This window comes from Fundulus heteroclitus, unplaced genomic scaffold (assembly GCF_011125445.2).
Source record: "Fundulus heteroclitus isolate FHET01 unplaced genomic scaffold, MU-UCD_Fhet_4.1 scaffold_545, whole genome shotgun sequence".
Lineage (NCBI taxonomy): Eukaryota > Metazoa > Chordata > Actinopteri > Cyprinodontiformes > Fundulidae > Fundulus > Fundulus heteroclitus.
Window position 1 is genome coordinate 21162 of NW_023396973.1, and position 22690 is coordinate 43851.

A 22690-nucleotide genomic window follows, 5' to 3' on the forward strand; every position below is an offset into this window, starting at 1 on the left:
GAAAGCATCAGAGACATTCTTCCTTTTTACGGTTTACAGGTGTAATGTAAAGTATTTTTGTAGTTTTTGTTGATGATTTTTTTTTAAATGTAAAGAATTGGTATGCATCAGTGAAATCTAAGTGTTAGATCACTTGTTTGTCTGTTTGATTGCACTAAAAATATTCATTGTTTAGTTTTTTTTTTCTTCCCTGCTTGGTTGTTTATAGCAGCCAAAATCACATCTGAAAAGCAGAGGATGAAGAGGTCAGAAATATTCTCCAAAACAAAACAGGGGGATTTTTGCCACATTATGCGAGTGTGTTCACAGTGCATACCCAGCTGTGGCTCTTGATGTGGGCGACATGGCCCTCTGTCCAGGCAGACTCAGCATGGGAGGGGGTGGGGGGGGGGGGGGGGGGGGGGGGGGGGGGGGGCAGTGCAATGACAGACACTCACAGACAAGTCTTGTTTTTTTTTTGTCAATAGCACCAATAACAAATTCACCTTATCCAGTCCAGTCAGTGGGAAAGCGTGACTCTATGATATACATATTGTAAGAAAAACATGGGATGAAAGATTCTTGACCAATTTATGGGGCTAATTCAGCACTCTTGATCGTCTCTAGCTCAAAATCGTAAATATCTATACTGGTGAGACCACTATCGAATAAGTAAATTATATGTTTAAACAAAACTGAACATGAGATTTGGGAAACCATTATTCTGCTTGATAAAACACGGGACATTAGTTTTGTTTTTAATGCTTTCTTGGCAATAGGACCACTTTAGATGAGACGGGAATGAAAGGATGGAAGGCGAAGTGACTGTCAAAGTTACATTGACTTACTCCACCATAATTAATGATGTGTTTGATTAAATCTCAGGAAAAAAATATTTCTTAGTTTCCTCATTTAAATAGTTGAACACATTTAGCCATACTATCCATTTAAATTGATTATTACAGATTATTGTTAGATTTCAGTATTTCAGACCAGTTTATTAATAATATTAATCCATCCATGCATCAATTTTCTAACACGCTTATCCTTATTGGGGTCATGAGGGGTGCTGGTGCCTATCTCCAGCTGTCAAAAAGCCCCTCTAATAATATTAATATTGAAAATATTTTTATATATTTATTTTTTTGCCATATGAGCTTTGTCATGGTGTTTGTGTTGGTTGGGTCTATCCGGCCAGGCAGCCAGGGAAACATTAACTTGACACTAGCCAGCTGAATTTCGCTTCGCCTAGCTTGTGAGTGGAGCTAGGCGGAGCGAAATACATCTGGCTAGGGTCAGGTTAGGGAAACATCTCTATCCATGGCAATGGGCAAATTTCCCCCCACAGGCAACACAGAGGACAACTGCTTTGGAACAGATTATAAATGTTTAAGATTTTGCTCCAAAAGATGAGAAAAAAATGTGCCAATAGGAGTGTCAATCAACAGAAAAGAAAATAGCAGATGATCAGGGAATAGATCTTTCATAAAAACATCATATGAGAGAACACCAATCCAATGGAATACAATTCAGAGCTAAATTACAATAAGAAAAATTAGGATGTTGTCTTCTTTGTTAATGAATGAAGTTAAATATTTTTCCTGAACCATCTGAGGAGTGATTAGAGCAAATTAATTTAGTCTCATATAATATATCTTTTTGGGGAATGTATGTTTGGAAATGAGAGATCAGACCAAAAAGCTTGCTCATGGTAATGGGAAAGGCAGACTGGAATCTGCAAAATCCAAACTAAATTTTACCCTTACAAGTGGAAATGCCACTTCAGTTGAAAAAGATTACATATACTTTCTTCATACTGGTTTCATTTAATGAGACATAAGGACGATCCCCCTTGTCAAGACATTTTGAAACCATGTTGGGAAAAGAAAAAAAGGAATTAAATTATTTTGGCCGCACAGTAGATAATATTATAAAGTATTTTGAATTATTGCAAATAGACGTCAGTCAAACAGTTCTTGGATCAACAGTTCATCCATCTATGGTGCCTGGCATTGATACTGAGCTTACCCTGTTGGAGGATGAAAAAACAAATGCAAACATTTCAGATCTGTGTGCAGCGCAAGCATATTTACATAATAAACACTATCGGTATGTTCAAGTTTAAACCAATGCATCAAAAAACTCAAATGACAAACAAGGCGTTTCAGTCATTGTTCCACAATTCAGTTAAAAGCAGGTAAAAGAATCAGTAAAGGAGTTTCAATCTGCACAGGAGGAATGTTTGTAATTGATTTAGAATTGAGGAGCATTGTCCATTGAGAAGTTTAGTTTTCTTCGATTCTTGTTCATCATTACATTCATTGAAACGTAATCATTCAGAAAGCCGACCAGACCTATTGTTAGAAATTCAACAATTATTGTACAGAATTCAAGCAATGGGATTAATAGCTTCCTTTATATGGATACCTTCGCATGTAGGAATAAAAGGGAATGAAATGGCAGGTAAATATGCAAAACTATCCACAAAAAATTGTCAAATTAATATAATAGTACCATTCAGTAAAGGAGAAATCCAGTTGATAATTAAACAAAAGATTAAAGAAAGGTAGCAGAAACACTGCGAAGAAGAAAGTACTGGCAGGGGGCTTTATAGCATTCAAAGAAAAGTTGCCGTTATGGTGAAAAACGAAATGAACTAGAAAAGATTAAACATTCAGATCCATATTACGCTTTGGTCATACAGGATTAAACAATACATTATTTAAATTAGGGAAACATGCTACAGGGGAATGTAATCTTTGTCTTCAAGAAGAAATGGTGGAACATGCTTTTTTATTTTTCCTTTGCACTAAATATACAGTACAGAGAACTGAACTAGTGCATAATTTACAAGACAATGAGTTACGACTGGACAGAAACAACCTTTATTGACAACACTCTAGTTTGCAATGTTATTCTTATTTTGTTGAGACAACTTAAAAAGACTACTACTAGTAACTGTGGTTTAGTTACTCAAAAAATAATATAATTAAGCGTCAGTGAACAGTCCAACAAAAATTAATTCATGATATTAAAATTTAAATAATACATTTTACAAAAATCTAAATCATATAGGCTGAAGCTATAAGTGCCTATCCTTTAGTTCTTCATTTTCAATAATCATTAAAACTCTTTAAGTTTTCAGTGTTACAGATATTTACAGAATACTAAGAATAAAAAATAACAATGATAATATATTGATATATATCCTCACTATTACTATCGTCATTCAATTTTATTCTACTCTGCAATTTAATAGAGTATAATATATATATATATATATATATATATATATATATATATATATATATATATATATATATATATATATATATATATATATATAATTTTTTCAGGTATATTTTGTAGTGTTGTATTATTCTGAGCCACATTCCGCTCCAGTAGATGGCGGTAATGCATCAAACGTTGCTGGGCTACCTCCGTTAAATAAAAGAAGAAGAACGTGATGTTTGCTTTTTTTTTTTTTTTTCTTGCCCATCAGAAGAACAGACGTCAAATTATCACCTGGGAGGGGCCAGGTTGGAGATGCTGATGCTGCGATCCGACTGTACGCATGCGCATTGTTATCTCCCGTATTTCATCACATCTTTTTGTGTTACTGCACCGACATATTCAGCCACCGTGCTTGTCCAGAGAGGTAAGTATAAATGCGCGGCGGTATGATCAATCGTAACTCGACTCGTTTATGACGCATCTGTTTCCCAGCAAAATACAGGAAATAGCCAGATAGCAGCTAAATGCGCTAACAGGGCTTTAATCATCGCCCGTGTCATCGACCTTAGGTGTTCGGCCTTTAACTTAGCATGATGTCGGCTACAGTAGAGTGTGCTGCGGTTGATTCAGAGTTATTACCTAAGATTGCATCCACCAAATGATCACAGGACTGTGGAACATGCTAGATCATGCTGGTTGTCGTGGATGTTGTCCTTTAAAGCAACTAAGGCGCAACCAAAAGAAGTACTCCTTGCAGAAAGTAGTTACACCTCTTTTTCGAAGCAAACAAAATATTTTGCGTATTTTATTGGGTTACTATGTTGTAGACTAGAAAAAAAAGCTTTGCATAATTGCAAACTGGAAATAATTGATTTAATTAAAAAAAGTTACATTCAGGAAAGCTGGGCATTAATTGAGCCTCTTTTACTAAATGACCCAAGTCACCTAAATAGGAACCAGTGCCATCATCTCCCTTCCTAATACTAAATAGAGTCCATCTGTGTGTAATCTGATCTCAGTCTAAATCCAGACTAAGGAGCACATCAGACATGTCAGAAATAAAGCTGTGGAAAGGTTTAAATGAGGGTTAGGTTATAAAATAAGATGCCTTAAACATATCCCAGAGCACTGTATAGTCCCTCATCTGAATTTGGAAAGCGTATGGCTCAGCCACAAATCTGTGAGGAATTGACCGTCCTCCTAAACTGACGGGCCGGTTTAGCAAAAGCGTCAATCAGAGAAGCAGCCAAGAGGGCCATGGTGGCTTTGGAGGAGATGCAGAGATCCAAAGCTCAGGTGGGAGAATCGGTCGACCTGACAACTATTAGTCATGGCATCCACAAATCTGGCCTTCATGGAACAGTGGCAAGAAAAAAAATGTTTCATTTGCAGTTTTGCACGTATGAGGCACGGCAAATTTATGAAAGGAGGTGATCTGGTTGGATTGAGACCAACATGGAGCTGTTTGGCCGACATGCATGACGTGATGTTTAGAGAAAATCCAACATTGCTAATCACACCGAACACACCGTTCGTTCCCTGTGTGAAATGCAGTGGTGGCGGCATCAGTTTACATACAGCCTGAGTTACGATGGAACGGTTTAGATCAAAACATATTAATATAATATTAATATGTCAGAATGGCCCAGTCAAAGCCCATACCTAACTCTAACTGAGAATATATGGCAAGGCTTGAGCTGTAGGAAAGTAACGATCTGCGGCCGCCCTCACATTTTCAATCTAACCAATAACCAAGAATAGCTGCGGCTGATTTTTGTGTAACGTTGTGTATCGTTTTTTTTTCGTTTTGTTTTGTGGTACAGGATTGTGCGACCATGACATCTCGTGTCGGCCCCAGAACAGCCAGCACAAATGGAAATGACTTCAAATACAGAGAGAAGGTGGCCCCACATTACCAGATGAGGCAAGCAAATGGTTTCTATCTCCAATATCGACCTTTTTATTTTCACATCCAAAGAGCCGTCTGAATGTTGGCTGTTCTATGTTTGCAGTGCTTCCCTGAAGTCAGAGGTGCGGAAGCTGAACTGGGTCCACCTTCTGATCTGGTTGCTAGTGGCCGCGCAGGTGACTGTGAGCCACTTAAACCTGGTGTCACAGGACACGGTGTCCATACCGTACCAGTGGGAGTACCCCTACCTGCTCAGCCTCATTCCCCTGCTCTGCAGCAGCCTGTCACTCCCGAAGAACAACATCAGCTACCTGGTCATATCCATGATCAGTGCTGGGCTCTTCTCTGTGGCGCCGCTCATTTATGGCGGCATGGAGATGTTCCCCGTGGCCCAGCAGCTCTATCGCCACGGAAAAGCTTACCGCTTCATTTTCGGCGTCTCCGCCGTGACTGTTATGTACCTCATAATGGTGGTGGCTGTTCAAGTGCATGCGTGGCAGATATATTACATGAAAAAGCTTTTAGATTCGTGGTTCGATGCCACTCAGGAAAAGAAGAAGAAGTGACGGCGCAGAAGCAATCTCTACTGGAAAATGTGTGTTTTTATTCTATTTATTAAATTGTCTGAGTTTCATTCAGGTCTATTTATTTGGTCAGAAATATCACACAGCAAAGTATATTTAGGATCCTAGAACAGCAATATTTATCAAAAGCAACAGGTTAAGCATGCGTCTTTTCTCAGCAGTAACCAATGGAATTTTTTGCACCTTCTTCAGTATTAAGCCGGCTTCTGCTTTCCTCTAAAAACAATGAAAGGCAACTCAGGTTACAATTATTTACATTTGAGGGCGTCACACATACACAACAATAAAGACGCAGAATGTGTCACTGTATACATTTTGCTTCTGAACTCTCGCTGCGTTCGTAACAGGTGGTGTGCATTTTCTGATTTGATGACATTACGACTATGTTACCAGTTATGTAAATTATGATGATGTCTCACTATTATTTTCAGCAAAATTAGAACCATTAAAGAAGACATGTGATCAACCCGTCTGCGCTGGTATTCTAAGCATCATCATGTTTGTAGACACAAACAAACAAAAAGAAAATGTGTTGTATATGTTCCTGATTGCATCTTATGTCTCATGAGCTATAGTTTTGGACGGTGTCCAAAACAAACAGTGCACGTGCATTTGGAAACACTGAGCTAAAATACGAAATAGACTTGCTTTAAGTAAAATTGAGGTGTATTTCTGATCCTGGTAATATTTCTGGAGTTGCTTGGGTGATGTATATAGTCAGCGTTTGTTAAACCAGGGGTTCGCAAGACGATTTTCCCCCCAAAAGGTCTCGCAAGATGATTTGAATGCTGATGTGCTACAAAGATTCTGTATTTCTTTACTGAATGAAACTGGTACCAAAGTATAACTTTACAAGATGTTCTACATTCGTCATCTTAAAGCAGGAGGAAGTCTAAACTTTTTTGTAAGAGTTCTTATAATACTATAATACTATGTTATTCTCATAATTTTACACTTTAGACTCCAAATATTATGACTTCATTTTTATATCCTCCCCCCCCCCCCAAAAAAAATTATAAAAATAGTGCATTTACCACAGTGGAGTGGTCAAGCGTGTTACAACCTCTTGGCAAATTCTGGTGGTTAATTGGACTGTGTTGTTTTCTAAATTTTGACAAATGCAACATTGTTTTACTCTGTCACTTAGATTGTAAGCTTTTACGGAACAATTACTGTAATATGCTTTTTGGATGTGGGCTTACACGCCTTTAAACAGAGGGAGAGTACAGCCGGAGTTCCAAAGAGCCATATTCTAATTAATTACTGTCTCTAAATACTAATATAAGTCTCAGATTCATCTTTGTGCAGTTTATTATTTACTATATAAAAAAAGCTTTTGTGGTAATAAAGATTATGATTTTAAAGTAATGTGACCCTGGCAATCTCCTGAAATTAAGAAAGGAGTCGTCCCAACGCACTTCGCTCCAGGCGGTCTGCGGCTGCGCAGAGAGAATGCCACGTACTGGTTGACGTTAACAGTCCGGATGACACTTCCTGATGCTGGTCCCTGGGCTTAGCTAGGTCCGCTAACACATCGGAATTGCACGGTTCTGGGAAACCTGTGGAAGACAGCGTGGTTGAGTCTTCTGGTTCAGGTAAAGCAGCGCCTTGGGTTTGAGGTTTAGCTAGAATGACACAGCAGTTTCTGTGTCACCGCTGTCTGTTAGCTGCTAGGCTAGCTGGTTAGCGGCAGCTGGCTAGCGTTTCGTTCGCTAACCATGTAGCTTGGTTCGCCCAGGGACTGATTCAGCGAAATTTCAGTTTCAGATTACCCGTTTGGGCCATTGTGTGTCAAACTCAGACAGATATCGTGTTAATATATTGTTGTGTTAAATGAACGAACTGTCTTACTTAGCTGTATGTGCTTTGTCAAATACAGAAGCACAAAAAAAGTCGCGTCTGTTTGTGTTTTGGTTGGAACAGCGATCAAACGTTTATGACATTTGTAGGCTACTAGATGTAGAGTTTCTAAGGTGATTGTTTAAAGCATGTTGTTCAGCTTGGGTGGATCGTGTTGTAAACACTGACACGCCAAGTGCTGGAAAGGCCTGGCTTGTCAAACTTTACCAGTCACAGCAGCGCATTGATGATAATGTGCGAAACAAAGTTAGGTGGCTGCTGCTGCTGCTGTTGTTTTTGTTTTTTTGTGCGTCCGGTAAAACGCCGACCTGCCGCTGTTGCACCACTATATTAAGCGTTAAATCCCGGGGATTTGTGGTCCATGAAATCACGGAGGAAATCAGTTTCTGGGTGTCGCCATTTGATCTGCCTGTGTGCTAAAACGTTAGCCACAACCCAATCCTTAGCATCTAGCCAATTACTCATCTGGCCAGGACTGCCGAAGCAGTGGGATTTCTGCAGATAAATCCACAGTAGGGCTTTGTTCGGCTTAAAAAAAAAAAAAAGAGAAAAAACTCAGATGCAGAAACGACAGGAATATGATATCCGGCACATCAGGTAGCAGTTGACGCTAACTATGGATGGCCTTCATATTTATCACAATATTTGATGTATTTAAGGTGATGATGGCGATAAAAATCACCCAGAAAAGTGCAATAAAGAATCCTTCTTCTTTTTTTAGGGTAAAAAAAAACAGTGCAACTATAAGCTGCTAAACATTAAACATGAAATAGAGTCATGTGTTTATGATTATCTTCTTAAACGTAATCATTTTTTTTTTATCACTTTAGGGTTCCATCAATTAAGAGTTTATCATTACCTCTCCACCCATCCATAATATTGAGTATTAAAAAGCACATTCTTAAGTTCTTATGGGTACTCTAAGCAGTAATAATAAATATACTCTTAATATTTGCTTTGATATTTTTACTTGGATTCCCTTCTCTTCTCTCTTTTTGTCGTTTTTAAATCTACTCTGAGATCTGGCTCTTCTGTTATGATCTGAAGCTTAAGGTAGGGAATTAGTATACAAATATATGGGTAGGCCTAATCAAAATCCATCCAAATGAAACACACAGCCAGCGATGAAGAGATTTTGTTAATTAGGGGATACAGGGAGAAGGTTGTGTGACGTTTATTAAAATAGGGACCGGAATAAGCCGGCAAAATATAAATAAATAAGGAAAAGTAATCCTAATTATTATAGTAAACCATTGCGGTCGATGTGAAATTAAGGTGAAAGGCTGTTCTTATCAACAAGATTGATAGTTTTGGTCAAAGTCAACATGAACATTTGTAATTGCCGGTGACTATCTCTGCCACTTCACAGGCAGATGTTTGACCCTTGGACCCTTCAGTTTGCTGAATCTCTCTGACACTCATACGGGTAGATAATCGGTCCATTTTAAAAAGAAATGCTAGGCACAATAGCGTTCACCATTTTTCCTAACATATTTCAGTCTTGCAAGCCTCTTCTTGCAGTCACCCACCTATGACCTGCTAACCTACTTTTGAGGAATTCCCGCTCCGTGTTGTTGACTTCGTGATTGGCGTCGCACAACTGTTTTTGTAAAGTCGTCTTGCACAAACAGGTCGAACACCACGGCCGAGTCTGAAAGCATATTTTATTTGTTCATTTTTATTTTTTTACAGGAATATGAATGGTTAAATACAGAAGGAATTTAATAGTTTTTTTTATTTCATCTTTATTTGACAGGGACAGTGCAATCAAACATAGTGAAAAAACAAAGCATGTCACTAAAGTGCTGCATATAAAGTTCATAGCTAATGCTAACTTTCAACTCCTGTCCCTGGTTGGGCTTTTATATAAAAATATAATTTGCATGCTACACTACTTCAGCCTAAAAGATAAAAACACGATCAAATTGTAAAACATGGATATCATACATATATCAAACATTTATTAGTTACCATTAGCTTAAAAGAATTGCCCGATAATAAGGCTTACATGCTGAACCAGTGTAGCTATGGGTTTCTGTCAGGGACTGTCAACTAAACATGACTATTTATTAACAACACGTAGACCCAGTGTCTTATCCAGTGTTTTTTTCCCTCACTGCCTGTCTAATAAATATAGTGACTAACATCTTTTTTTTGGACATTTTTAGGTTTATTTTATAGTAAATGTACTCAGTTGTAGGTTGTTGCCAGGGACCAGGCAGTAAAGAACAAGGACAAAGGTATATAAAAAAGATATTCTTTGTTTAATTTTTCCAAAGACAAAAGTTAACTAAAATCCATAGAAAAGCAAATCTAGAAGTAGGGCCCAACGAAAAAGAGGTCAACCAAAGCAAACTGAACACACAGGGGAATTTATACACAAAGGCTAGCCCACAACAAACGAGGAGGGAAGGGGAAGACACTCAGACAAATAACCACGAATAAACCTAAAATAACTAACTCAAGCCAACTCGTCATTACTGCAACACAATATGAAAGACAAAAAAAACATAAACATCTTAACATTTCAGAGGTCTTTGGTAACTTCTCCAGAGTCAAGCCCCCCTGCTTCCAGCAGCCTGATGGATTCCTCCACTTCTTGGTGCTGCATCGTAAAAAGTCCTCTCCCCCCCCAGCAAGTTCACTCTTAGCAAAAAAATAAAGACAGTTAATTATCTAAACAAACATACAAGTTGTTTTACCAAATGTGTGCACCCATATTAGCAAACAACTATTTAAACCAACATAAAAAAATTTTTTAAACTGTAATTAAATAGACTGGTGTAAGAGAATATAACGAATTAAAAACAGTTTAATGGTAGTTAAGTCTGTCTATGTTCATAAATATTAATCTTAACAGGGCAAAAGTTAAAAAAACTTCTGCTGGGGAGATAATGACTTTAAAAGCTTTATTATTATTCTTATTTCAGCTATTTTGAATGTCTGAACGTGGATTTGAAATGTAAAGTAAGGGAAGCTTAACTGGGCCCCTCTTCTTCCTCGGTCAGGCAGTGGGAAGACGGTAGCGATCAGGCGGCACCATGAACGGCCAGCTGGACCTGAGTGGCAAGCTGATCATCAAGGCCCAGCTGGGCGACGACATTAGACGCATTCCTATCCACAATGAAGACATCACGTACGACGAGCTGGTGCTGATGATGCAGCGCGTCTTCAGGGGCAAGTTTCAGAGTAACGACGAGGTCACCATCAAATACAAAGACGAAGGTGAGTCCCTCCTCTGTCCGCCCACGGGGGTTAATTCTGCCCTAAATGCATTTTCCCACAAAGTCATTCTCTCCTCTTTCTCTTTACAGATGACGACCTCATTACCATTTTCGACAGCTCTGACCTCTCCTTTGCAATCCAGTGCAGTAGAATCCTCAAGCTGACATTATTTGGTAAGAGCTTTCTCCTGCTGCACGTTTTTTTTTTTTTTTTTTTAGAAGAACAACAGCACGTTCTCTCTGCCGAAGCTGTTCCAGCGGCCGGTCACCGGAGGGCGATCCTGCTCTTGTTTTCCTCACCGCCGACTGAGGTTGATGCACTGCCCTCTGACTCAGTTTCTGTGGAATTTCGCTGTCTCCTAGCATTGGTTGAACAAACAAATAGTGGCAAGTCCTGGTCAGATTTCTCACAAAAAGCCATTTTGGTTTTTTAAATCCTAATTTCGATGGTGAACCAGCCCTGTTCGTTGCAGGCTTGGCTCATAGGAGAGGCTCTACCCGGACACGTCAGTCACGGCTTGTGGTGTTTGTCTATAGTCATTGGTATCATAGTAATAATTAAATTTATATTCGATCATCGTCATGTCTATGAACAGTTTTCTGCTTATGACAAACTTTTCAGTCGTCTGAAGCAGCAGATATAAGTTTAGTAAAGAAGTTTTAATTTAAAAAAAATGTTTGTTTTTTTTTTACACCAATTGCTGCCTCTGCTGATACTAGTGTAACTGTTGTTACAAGCTAGTTTTTTTTTTCTTTCCTAGAACAGTGGGGGAAATTATTACAAATATAACCTGAGCTTTGAAAGTATCAGCTTAACTTTACTGCAGATCAGATGTAAGGACATTTTCCCTGCAGCCGGTTGTAAAACATCAATAAAATATCACAGACACAATCACTCCACAAAACCATCAAATAACAGTAAAAAAAAACAAAAAAAAAACAGGGAAACTATGTATATAAATGACAGTAAAGAACAGTCAGACTAAAATGATAAATAATTTATAGATTTATCTGAATACTGGCCTGAGTAATAAAAGGGAATGACCTAATGCAGAAATTACCGTCAGGAGCCTCTGCCAGAGCGTCATGCCTGAGTTACCCGGTTCAGCCCTGTCCACAAACACGGGGGAAACCCATACGAGGAAGTGATGGGGAATAATGTCTACTCTGTTTAGTCTTTATAGCGCTTCTTCCTCAGTCACTTCTCAGTGGGAGGACGAGGGTTGAGGGTGGGAAGAAACATGGCGTTGCAGTTTCGTTTTTGGACGTTTCCACCCACATTCTTTCATGATGTTTAGCCAACGTACACAGCAGCGGCAAACACCGGAGGAACGCCCAGAAACACTACAGAAAGGACAGATGTCCCTGTTTTTAGACCGCTCTAATCCTGCAAACCAGCGTAACCAACCAGCGGTTTTTTTTTTTTTTTGTCACAAAGCACAACATCAGCCGAGTCAATTCGTCATTTAATTGTGTGCATAATATAATAAAACAACAAAACAAGACAGTGTTTGCCTGGGATCTTGTATTCTATATGGTTCCTTCATACAAGGCATTGTGTTGTTTAGTGGGATCTAACTTATGTTACGTTGGCCCTGTTCTACATCACAATGGACCAAAATAAAATAAAATAAAGCGGTCTCAAAGAAAAGTATTTTTACTTTTTTTACTTACCGAGTTTGCACATTGCACACAATTGATACCAAATGGAAAACTTTTAAGTTTTGATTTCCATTGTAGGAGGAAATAAATTGAGTAGCCTATTCCAAAGAAATTATAAAATTTTTGGGTCTTTAAATTATATTTGTTGAGGTCTGAAAAAGGTGTTAAAAAGCATTAAATTTTACTTTTAAAATGGTGCAAGAACCCTGTTCAGTAGTTGACGTGAGAAGACGTGAACTAGATGAAAACCTGTTCATTAATGTGAAGTCTGTAAGCTCCCCTCGCTGTCATTGCCGGTCCCTTTTTGTTTTCTGACACATTGCAGAGTTTGGAAGGAAGCGGCCTTTTAAACTCTGTCCCATCTATTTCTGTTTAGCGCCTGTTGTTGCTGCTCCTGAGGCCTGGCTCAACTAAATATTAAAACACAGTTAACTAACAGGAACTTTAGACGATTGAGAAGCTGCACATGAGTTCTTCTTTTCATTGGTCTTCTCTGGTGTTTTATCGTCAGTGAACGGTCAGCCACGACCTTTGGAGTCCAGTCAAGTGAAGTACCTGCGCAGGGAGCTCATTGAGCTCAGGAATAAAGTCAACAACCTTCTTGACAGCCTGGAGCCGCCCTCAGAGCCCGGACTGACCTCCACAGCGCCTGTGAATGGTGAGCATCTCCCCTTCAGGCGATACGTCCACAACCTGGTAGATTCTTTTCGGCTCGCCCTCTCTGGTAGGACTTGTCAGAGCAGTTTGGAGGAACTCCTTAAATGTAGCGGCGGCCTGAGTTGTGTCCCACACAGGCGCCAGACTGAGACAGTTTATAGGAGAAGCTGCTGAAATAATTAATTACTTTTTTTTTTTTTTTTTATAGAATATTTGTCTGCAGCAGCTTTGTGGATTTCTCACAAAGCAGTTTAGTCTGGTCTGATTGTGGTCAGGCTAACCCACATTCATGCATAAGAGCAGAATTGAGGCTCTTTCCACGTCGGAGCTGCGACCAAAGCGTCCGTACGAGTCCATTCTGTCTACTTTTGTAACTCTGTCTGATGCTACCAATTACTGTTACTTTCCTGCATTTAATAAGGACTCAAATACGCTCTGTTGTTTTTAAAATTGCTGAAAGACACGGGTGAAAGAGGGGGTTTTGCGTAAAACACGAGGGAATAATTACTTCAAATCAAGCCAAAATGTTCACTGCATGCTTCGAGTTTTTGGTGCATTAGCTCTTTCCAAAACGTGTTTTATTTATTTATTTTTTTGTTCTGCCCGTGCCTCCCAGAATCAGCGGATAGACGTGAAGGCAAAGTTGTGACGGCAGACTCGACGGTGAAACAAGCTCCTCCGGTCAGCGCAGCCAGCATGTCGGCCTTTGACCCGCTGAAAAACCAGGACGAGGTCAACAAGAACGTCATCTCTGCTTTTGGCCTGAGCGAGGACCAGGCTGCAGGTAGCCGCACGCCGCGCAACCCCCGCCGAGCGGGATTTTTCCACCTGCAGATCGTTCCATCTTTGTTCATACGTTGCACGTCTCTCTGTTTAAAACTAATGTTTTAGTCGCTCCCCCTGCTGTCGCCGCAGAGGAGCGCTCAGGGACTCCTGACAGCATTGCTTCCTCCTCTTCTGCAGCGCCTCAGCCAGGAGTGGCCCCGCAGCCCCAGGCTGCCTACGCCGGGGTACAGCAGGGACCCCCCGCCGTAGCTGATGGTAAGAGGTTTTCTCCCAGAGATGCTCTTGATAAACAGAAAAAAAAAAAAACATATACTTCCTCAGAGGTAGGAAACTGGCCATTAAAGGAAGCACAGCAGGTTTCAGGTTGCTTCAAAAGTAGCATTACACATAATATTGGTAGGTTAGCTGATGCCTAGCTTGATAAATCTGCCTTGCTTACACTCCTAATTGGTAAAATCTTTATCATTATTGAAGCTACTCTAGAGATGCGGTAAATGTAAAGTCTACACAAAATGCCTGGTTCATGTGAGGCAAAAAGAACGAGCTTTATTGGTTATTTTGGAGAACTATGTTTATAATCTGTCCACAAATGGCCAAAAATGTTTTAGCCTCCATTTAGATAGATTTTATTTAAGTGGTTTAAGTCCAATTATTTGATATTTGTACCAAAAAGATTGCAAGGGATCCATAATAGTTTAGATTTTAGAAAGTAAATGAAATTGTTCAAAGAAAAAGTAACTAAACTTCCAAGCAAATTATAGTTTTTATGTTTTTAATCTTTTTTTTTTTTTTTACTTTCCTTATGACTGCATGCGTTTCCAGCTTTGTTTTTGTGAGGAATCCACCTCCTTGATCAGTTCTGAAAAGGAAATCCCCACCGTAATCCTAAACAAAGCACAAACAGCAGCATCTGGGGAGGTTATCTCACGAACGTCTCCCGCTGCTCTCCTCGCTCTGAAGCCTCGGACAGCTTTGGTGCGAGCCAAAAGCCTGATTAGGATGATAGATGAAGGGATGTGCAGCATGTTGGAAACAGACTTTTCCAGTTGTTTTAAACTGCGTGTTTGGTTCTGCTGAAGGAAGAAGGAGTCCTTCTCATGTTGCTCGCGTTCACAGCTCACACCCCCAAACCGTAAATGTCGGCCTTCATTTAATTAAAGGTCAGGCTGGAGGCGCAGAACTTAACCTGGCTGTGTAGGAACGCTGGAAGGAATATCGATTTAAACGGATTCAAACAAAGCCTGCGCAACAGAGCACTGTGTGGGATTTTATTTTTATTTTTGTTACACAAAAATTAGTGATGTCACAGTTTCTTGTCATATAGGTGAGTAAGTTCTTACTGAGCTGAACAGACAGTGACTGGTTGGATAGTTGTGATCTTTTTCTGGAAACCAAAATCCTCCCAGGATTGTTTTTTTTTTCCCTTCATAATTTTCTTTTTAATAATTTCCAGAGTTTTCACTGCTGGAACCAGAGCCGAATGACATTGTTTGGTTACAAATCTACCCCAGAAAGAGGCCCTGTTAGTGAGGCAGCACTTTCTGCATGGACCATGAGCTAAAGATGGCTGCTTGTGATGCTCATCCTATATTATTGCTTAAATATTAAGTATTTTGTTTTAGTCCTCTAAGGGAAGCATTGTTTTTTTTGTTTTTGTTTTTTTAAAGCCATTTGAACTAAACAGATTTTTAAATAACTTATCTCTTGGATTTATTGAGGCGTGTTTAAACTCACCTCTTTAATCAATTTAAAGTCCAATAAGTTTTAGATTTTTCCTGCATTGCGCTCCAGGCTGACCTCTCTGTGAACGCTGGCACAAAAGAGTTTATTCCTGTGACACATTGGCAGCAGTGATTAGAGATATCTTCTTTTTTTTTTTTCTTTTTTTTTTTTGGCTACAAATGCCAAAACGCCAAGCCCAGTATGGTAACAAGCAGTTTGTCTTCATAAGCTTTATGCTCCTCGCGTCCAAGGCTGCAGATGGTTGACGCACTAAGACAATAAACCCGCCACCGTACAGACTCTGCTCTTTTACGCTGTGGTTTCGCCACTTCGCCCTCTTACTACGTTCTGTGGTTGCAGCCTGACAGCCTGGAGGCAAATCGGACCAGCCAGTCTGTGCGCAGGGTTTTATACGGTACAATACGGCCGTCCGGATGCCAACAGGACACTTGTGTTAGCCAGAGGTTCACTTTTAATGGAACCTTATCCTGCTTGTTAACGCAAGAGTGCTGTTAAAACAATTTGTGAACAACTAGTAAAAATGTGCCCTTTTCTTTTCTTTTTTTTCTGACACAGTTTGAACAGTGGAAATAATTTCGAGCCGGGCAAAAATATAAAACCAGGCACATCTTTTATCAGATGGACAGATGTCTGTTGGCTGTGAAATGCTCTTTTTTACAGTACCGGGGTTTTGTTTTGCTGACTCCCACTGTCCCCGTGTACATGGGCTCTATGATTACAGTGTAAACGTTTCTGTAAGTTTCAGTAAATTCAATGCTCTGATCCGTCCGTCTCTCACTCTTAAATAACCCTGGTCATAAATGGACTACAGATGGCAGCGCAAGGAAGAAAAAAAAAAAAAAAAACGTTCACACATGGCTCCACTTACAATAAGGATCATTGTGGGCATGTGGAAAGAGAAAGCAGGTGACTCTTGTCTTTTTAAAAAGGTTGAGGTCATGGGGCTGCAGTGTTGTTCAGCCAAGTATTTGGCTACAGACCCTCATGAGAAGTTATGATGATATATTTTCTTATTCTTGCCATAAATGTATAAGGAAGACGCTAGCATTGTTGCAAATCTAACATTTGTTTGAATAGAGCTCGATCAGAAACACCTGCACTGCAAAAACGGATCACAAAATCAGTAAAATGTTCCTAATATTTGTGTTTTTGTCCTAGATTTGAGCAGGTAAATAATATTATCTGCCAATGGAATGAGTATTTTCACCCCTTAAAATAAGATAATTAGACATCCTGCACTTGAAATAAGATGATAGAGATGAGTTGTTCCTATTTTAAGTGCATAAGTCTTATTCCACTGGCAGATATTCTTATTTACCTGCTCGAATCAAGGACAGATACACTAAGGGGGACCCGCGCAAAGAGACCCGCGTGCGCTCATAACAGGAGATGTCACAGAGCAATGCACTGTTTATGGGTGTATTGGTAAATGTAATTATTTCTAGAAGTGGTCAGTAAAGTTTGTTTAAAAAGAAAAAAAACCTGGGTAGCGGCCTGCGTCTCATCTAAATATTAGAAAGCTGCTGAGCAATAGCAGCCGACAATATTAAGACCACATTACAGAGATACTAAATAAGGTAAGAAGAAAGCAGCACAGCTTTTAATGGTCTTATGAAGCGTTAGCTGCTGCTACTCTGTGTGGATGTGCAGTGAGAGACAGGAGAGTGACGTAAAAGACAGATAAAATGTGACATGACCGTTAAGACGTGTTTGAAAATATCCCAATTAGTGCCACATATGGAAGTGGCACTAATCACATTTTATTTTTATTTTAACACAATTGGGCCGTTCACACTGTAATGACAAAGACGAATACGAGTAAAAAAGATCAGATTTGGGTCTCATTTCACAGAGCAGCACTCAGAACATGCTGGGTCGGAGAGGCAGGCAATCGGTTTAAAAAAAACAACTCTTGGTTAGCATCTAACTGAACAGGAAATGCATACAAGACAGATGCTTACAAATATTAAAGCGAACTGCAAATGTACGACGCTAAGGACAGGAAAATATGTGATGCCTAAATAATTTTTTCCCTTAATGTTTTGAAATATTAAGTATTTCTCCTTTTAGCCTCATATAAATGACGGATTGACTGATCAGCGAAACTTCTATTGTGGTTACGATCATTTCATTGATTTAAGAATGTAACAGGTCTGACAGGAAATCAGCGTTTTCTCTTTTTGAATCCATCTTATAGGATTAAAATCTTTTGATTAGTCAGGCGTCTACATTTTTTGATATCAAAGTTTGAGCTGTAATGGAGGGGACGAGCTACGCTACGACCGGTTTTATTTGTTTACCTCAGCCTCATTACCTGAATTCGTAGCGCGAGAGAGGGGACTTTTTGAAGAAAAACATTGTTCTATCTGCTAATTAACATTTGATCGTAAAGAAATGATTTTATTTACAGTTCCCAAAGAGAAATCGAGTAAACTGTGCAGCTGTGTGCTTTACAGCACCAGCGGTAGGAAACCGGCCATAAAAGCGCTGATCGGTGCCGCTTAGTTGTGACGGTTTTATTGTGCCGAGGTCTGCTGCTTCAAAACGTACCGCGCCGCCTCGTCACCGCAGTTATGAGCCCGGCAGCAGGATTGGGGGGTACGAGTGCGTCCTCCGTTAGGGGGGAAAGCTCCGGTTTGCCAGGTCTCTGCGTGCGAGTTGCACGCATGAACATTTGATGGAAAACATGTCGAATGAGATCAGAAAAACGGATCGTGTGTTTTTATTTTGTTTAAAACCCAACTTGAACTTGTGGGCTAAGCAGCACGTTGTTTATTTTTGTCCTTCAGGACGTGATGGTGGTGATATTTAACAGTGAAGTCTCAGGCCGCCGTCCTCAAACACATAGTGTAGCTGCTGTGATGCAGAACTAAGGCGCTTTCTCTTTGCAGACGGTGTGTTTTTAGCTGCTTTCTGCTCCCTCACTGAGAATCAGATTGACCGTTTTCCTTCCTGAAGAAGACGTCTGTAGGGCTAGAAAACAAGCAGTCGTCCCACAGCGCTTGCTGTTAATCATTTATGTCGTATTTTCTCATGTTTGCATGAAGAGTTGGACGCGTCGTCTACATACATATAACATGATCGGCACGTAGCACACAGATGTATGAGAAACCAGCTGATCTTTCACAAAGTATGTAAGGGAGCCAAGAGGGTTTCAGGATGTGGAAAACAATTGTCTCTACTTATACTGTTAATAAATGTTTGGTAACATTTATTAACAGGTATTTGGTAACACGTATTGTTCTATACGTAAAGAGTTTCTGATGTGCTCAGTTAACTGAGAGCTGACACTGACCGTCTGAAATTGATGATTATAAATAAAAAATAAAAAAAAAGTCTGGTCTGAAGGGAGGATCTGGAACAAGCAAGGCCTATAAAACCGTTCTCACCCCGTCGTCTATAAATGTTGTTTATGTATCCTAATGTATTTTATGGGCAGTTGTTAGCTGGATAATTGTTTTAATTGTTGACTTAAATGCTCTTTTCAATCTGCAGCAATTGGCTTTGAAGTGGAACTGGGAAGGGTTTACACCTTGCCTTGAAAACTGAAGTTAAAGCAACCAGATTTAGGGGTTGATGCCATATATGGGGCATGGTTTCTAGCTTTAGATCCAGTTTAAGGTATTGGTTTTGTACACTGGCTCACAGCGGTGTAATAATAGTTTGTCCCTGCCTCTTCAGGTCAGATGTATCAGCAGTACCAGGCTCCAGGTGGATACCCCCCTCAGCAGCCAGGGGCGCCACCGCAGCAGTACGGGATGCAGTACCAAGGTAAGAAGGAAGGGCTTTAGGGAAAATGGACAGCTGCTGTATTCACTTAAATTCAATCTTTAGTGAAGATTAATACGTTCTCCTCCTACTTTTCAGCTGGATACAGTTCTCAGCCTGGAGCCCCCCAGCCTGGCCCTCCACAGGCTCAGCAGCAGCAGCCCCAGCAGCAGCAGCAGCAGTTTCAGAATTACCCTCCACCCTCCTCCCAGGCTCCAGGCACTGGTCCTGCCCCAACTCCTGGCTTCCAGACTGGGCAGCAGCAGCAGCAGCAGCAGCAGCAGCAGCCCCAGCAGCAGCCTCATCCATCTCAGGGAGCTCAACAGTATCCACCAGGAGCCTTCCCTCCCCAAAACTACACCTCCCAGGGCACCCAGCCTGCCAACTACAGCATGCCCCCTAACTCACAACCCGGCTCAGGGTTCCAGCCCCGCCCGGGATTCACCCCGCCGCCAGGCACTGCCGTCACTCCTCCACCCGGCGCCGGTAATCCCTACGCCCGCAATCGGCCCCATTACGGCCAGGGCTACGCTCAGCCGGGTCCAGGGTACCGGTAAAAGGAGGGCAGCAGGCGGTCATGATCCCCCTCCCCACCCCGCATTATGTGGCTCCAACTGTTTAAGGTGTCTGCAGGAAAAGGGGTTTGCTGCTCTGCGTTCCACCGGCACAAATATCAAGTCCAAATATGTAAAAAAAAAAAAAAAGAAATTAAAAAAAAGAAAACACAGGCAACCCCTCCTTCCCTGTCTGATGACTAGTTTGTACACACCCCTCTGTTCTGGCCCTGACGTATGCTCTGCACCCTATTTTCCCCCCCCCCCCCCCCCCCTTCTCCTGCCGCCTCCTCCCGCCGTTCTGCCCTCTCGTGTCTGTCATCGTAACAAAAGTTCCCAGTCTGTCAGTATGCACACACCTAGGAGAGCAAAACCTGCCGTCGCACAAACTCTTCGTGGTCCTCTTCTTTATAAGGTGTCGTTCTGCCGGTGGGATCAGAATTTGTGATCAAATTCTTTAAGAGCTGTGAGTTTACCATGTAGGACACTATCACAATGAAACTTAGCCCCATTCTGTTGTTTTTTTTTTGTTGTTGTTGTTCCCCCCCCCACCCTCTGTTTGACTAACTGCACCAACATGTTGGTATGAATAATGTGTCTGCCCCATGTTGGGAACACTAGCTAAAGGTTTAGGTAATAAAGAAGGCTTCTGCTGTTCAGTTTCTTACTGTTTATCGCCTCCATCACAGCTTGTATTCCTTTCTGTCTTCTCACGGGTTTTTACTAATATATCAAGTCAAATTCCTCTCAAAGTGACATTAGTTGTTTATGTAAAAATGTTAACTTTTTCTTTTCTTTTTTTTTTCTTCCTCCTCTCTCTTGAATCTAATAAAGAATTGAGACCCAGTTTGAGTCATTTGTCTTTTCTTAAAGTGCCGCTTTTTATTCTGCAGTTTTTTTAATTTATTATTTTCTTCATCGTTTTCTGTGGTTCGTGACTTCGTGTCTGTTGAGTTGGGTTTGGCTCGTCCTCTCCTCACCCTGCTTTGGAAAAAGTGCAGTAATGCTGGTATTGCTGCTTTGTTTTCCTGTCCGTGGGTTGTGGTTGGCTGGGACTTGTGACGCGGGAGTGTGTGGTTTGGCCTGCCGTGTGAAAGCGTCTGAATACACGAGTTTATTAATAATTTAGAGGAGCGTAAGCGTTGAAATCTCCTAGCAGCTGTTAGCTGAATGGTCTTTGTTATAAAAAAGGAGTAAAGTTCTCTTCATGTTTGCATGCTTTCCAGCGCTGATCATGGCTGTTCTCCTGTGTACTGACACGTATAAATGTTCAAAACATTTGATGTTCAAAACAATCTGATAAATCCTGAAGTGGAAAGGCGGATATAAGAATATCAAAATGACCGTTTTCTGATGGACCTCAGCTAGAATTACACACAGGATCTTTATTGGCCAGTTTGTAGCTTTTTTTTCCCTGGATAAATTTAGGATCAAAATCAAATTTAATTACTAAAATCTTGTGACTCATTATCACATTGGATATAAAGGTGTTGTGTTTCAAAATTTAGTAAAAAAATAAAATAAGTCAAAACTAAATCATGATTGTTGCAAGTATCGGTTCTTTATCCAACAGACCAACACAAAACAGCAAATAACAGAAGTGGAAGAAAACTTTCTTTTACAAATCTTTAGTAATTAATATTGAGATTAACTTGCATTTACTCCATTTACTAACTGATGAAAGCTAGAGGCAATGGGTTGCATTGGAGTTTATTTAGGGGCGTCAGAGTAAAGGGGCTGAAAACAAATCTGAGTCATGTTTCAAGTATCGGTCTCCTTTCATTAAACAAATAACAAGCATTTACAAATCCTCTCATTTACTAATAAATACGACAAACAGCTCATCCTTAAGCCTATCATCACGAAGCTTGCGTTTAAACCGGACTATAAATTGTCGTTTTAAAGAAAAAGGCTCACCTCACCCTCATTTTGTATACTCTGTACTAGTTTAACTGTATATGAAATAATCCGTTTCTGAGTAATTCATGGAAGTGCTCAAATTGTGTGTGAGATTTAATGGAGCATTATTTCTGAAGTTGTTTTATGACTCCTGGTTCCTGTTTATTGTGGCTCTGATTCCAGTTTTGGTGACACCGACTACATCGCCGTCACCAAAACTGGACGTTGAGGCTGGAGCTGCCAGGCAGGAGGCCTGGATGAAGTCAAAGATTTGTGGATGGACATGAAAGTAGTTGGTGAGAGGGAAGAAGAAGCAGAAGATATGGTTATGACAGTAGACTGGAGACAGACGGAAAAGAAAAGGGAAAAGCTGAAAGAAGACTGTTTTAGAAATGACAGATAATGATCTAAAGTAACTGGGACAACCTCCTGGGGGTGGATATTACATCTGAGTCACATGACCACACATATGACTTTTACTGACAGAAAACTCATTTATTACAAACCTATCAGTGGTTTAAAGTATTACAACTAACCTATAATTACCCTGGGATGGCCTGGCGATTTGTCCAAGGGTGTACCCCGCCTCTCGCCAGTGTTGAACTCGAGTCCGAGTCATTAGCTAAATTTAGAGACTCGTGACTTGACTTGGACTTGAGCACTGATGACTCGAACTTGGACTCGGACTCCTACATTCAGATCATTCTGACTCGGAAATTGAGAAAAAGACTCGACTTTTTTTTTTATATCATTAGACTATAATTTTAATATGTCATTAGAATATTATTTGGTGTATGATTTTTAATATCTAAATTATTAGTGCAATGTGGT

At 40.3% G+C, this 22690-nt stretch overlaps 2 protein-coding genes across 5 annotated transcripts; both read left to right on the plus strand.

Annotated features, from left to right (window-relative positions):
* The first annotated feature begins 3459 nt into the window (after positions 1-3459).
* jagn1a (jagunal homolog 1a) lies at positions 3460-6172 on the plus strand. The gene is made up of 3 exons (XM_012864220.3): positions 3460-3637; positions 5037-5137; positions 5226-6172. The coding sequence occupies exons 1-3, from the start codon at positions 3554-3556 to the stop codon at positions 5686-5688; spliced, it is 648 nt and encodes a 215-aa protein (XP_012719674.2). The 5' UTR covers positions 3460-3553; the 3' UTR covers positions 5689-6172.
* A 976-nt stretch (positions 6173-7148) lies between these two features.
* Positions 7149-20806, plus strand: tfg (trafficking from ER to golgi regulator). Of its 4 annotated transcripts, none has more exons than XM_012864397.3 (8): positions 7149-7301; positions 10575-10791; positions 10881-10964; positions 12964-13110; positions 13726-13893; positions 14073-14150; positions 19320-19409; positions 19506-20806. In XM_012864397.3, the coding sequence occupies exons 2-8, from the start codon at positions 10608-10610 to the stop codon at positions 19961-19963; spliced, it is 1209 nt and encodes a 402-aa protein (XP_012719851.2). In that variant the 5' UTR covers positions 7149-7301; positions 10575-10607; the 3' UTR covers positions 19964-20806. The 4 variants fall into 4 exon arrangements, with proteins under 4 accessions (XP_012719851.2, XP_012719848.2, XP_021173076.2 ...); XM_012864394.3 differs by having other exon boundaries at positions 7150-7301; positions 14001-14150; XM_021317401.2 differs by having other exon boundaries at positions 7150-7301; positions 10579-10791; positions 14001-14150.
* Positions 20807-22690: the final 1884 nt, after the last annotated feature.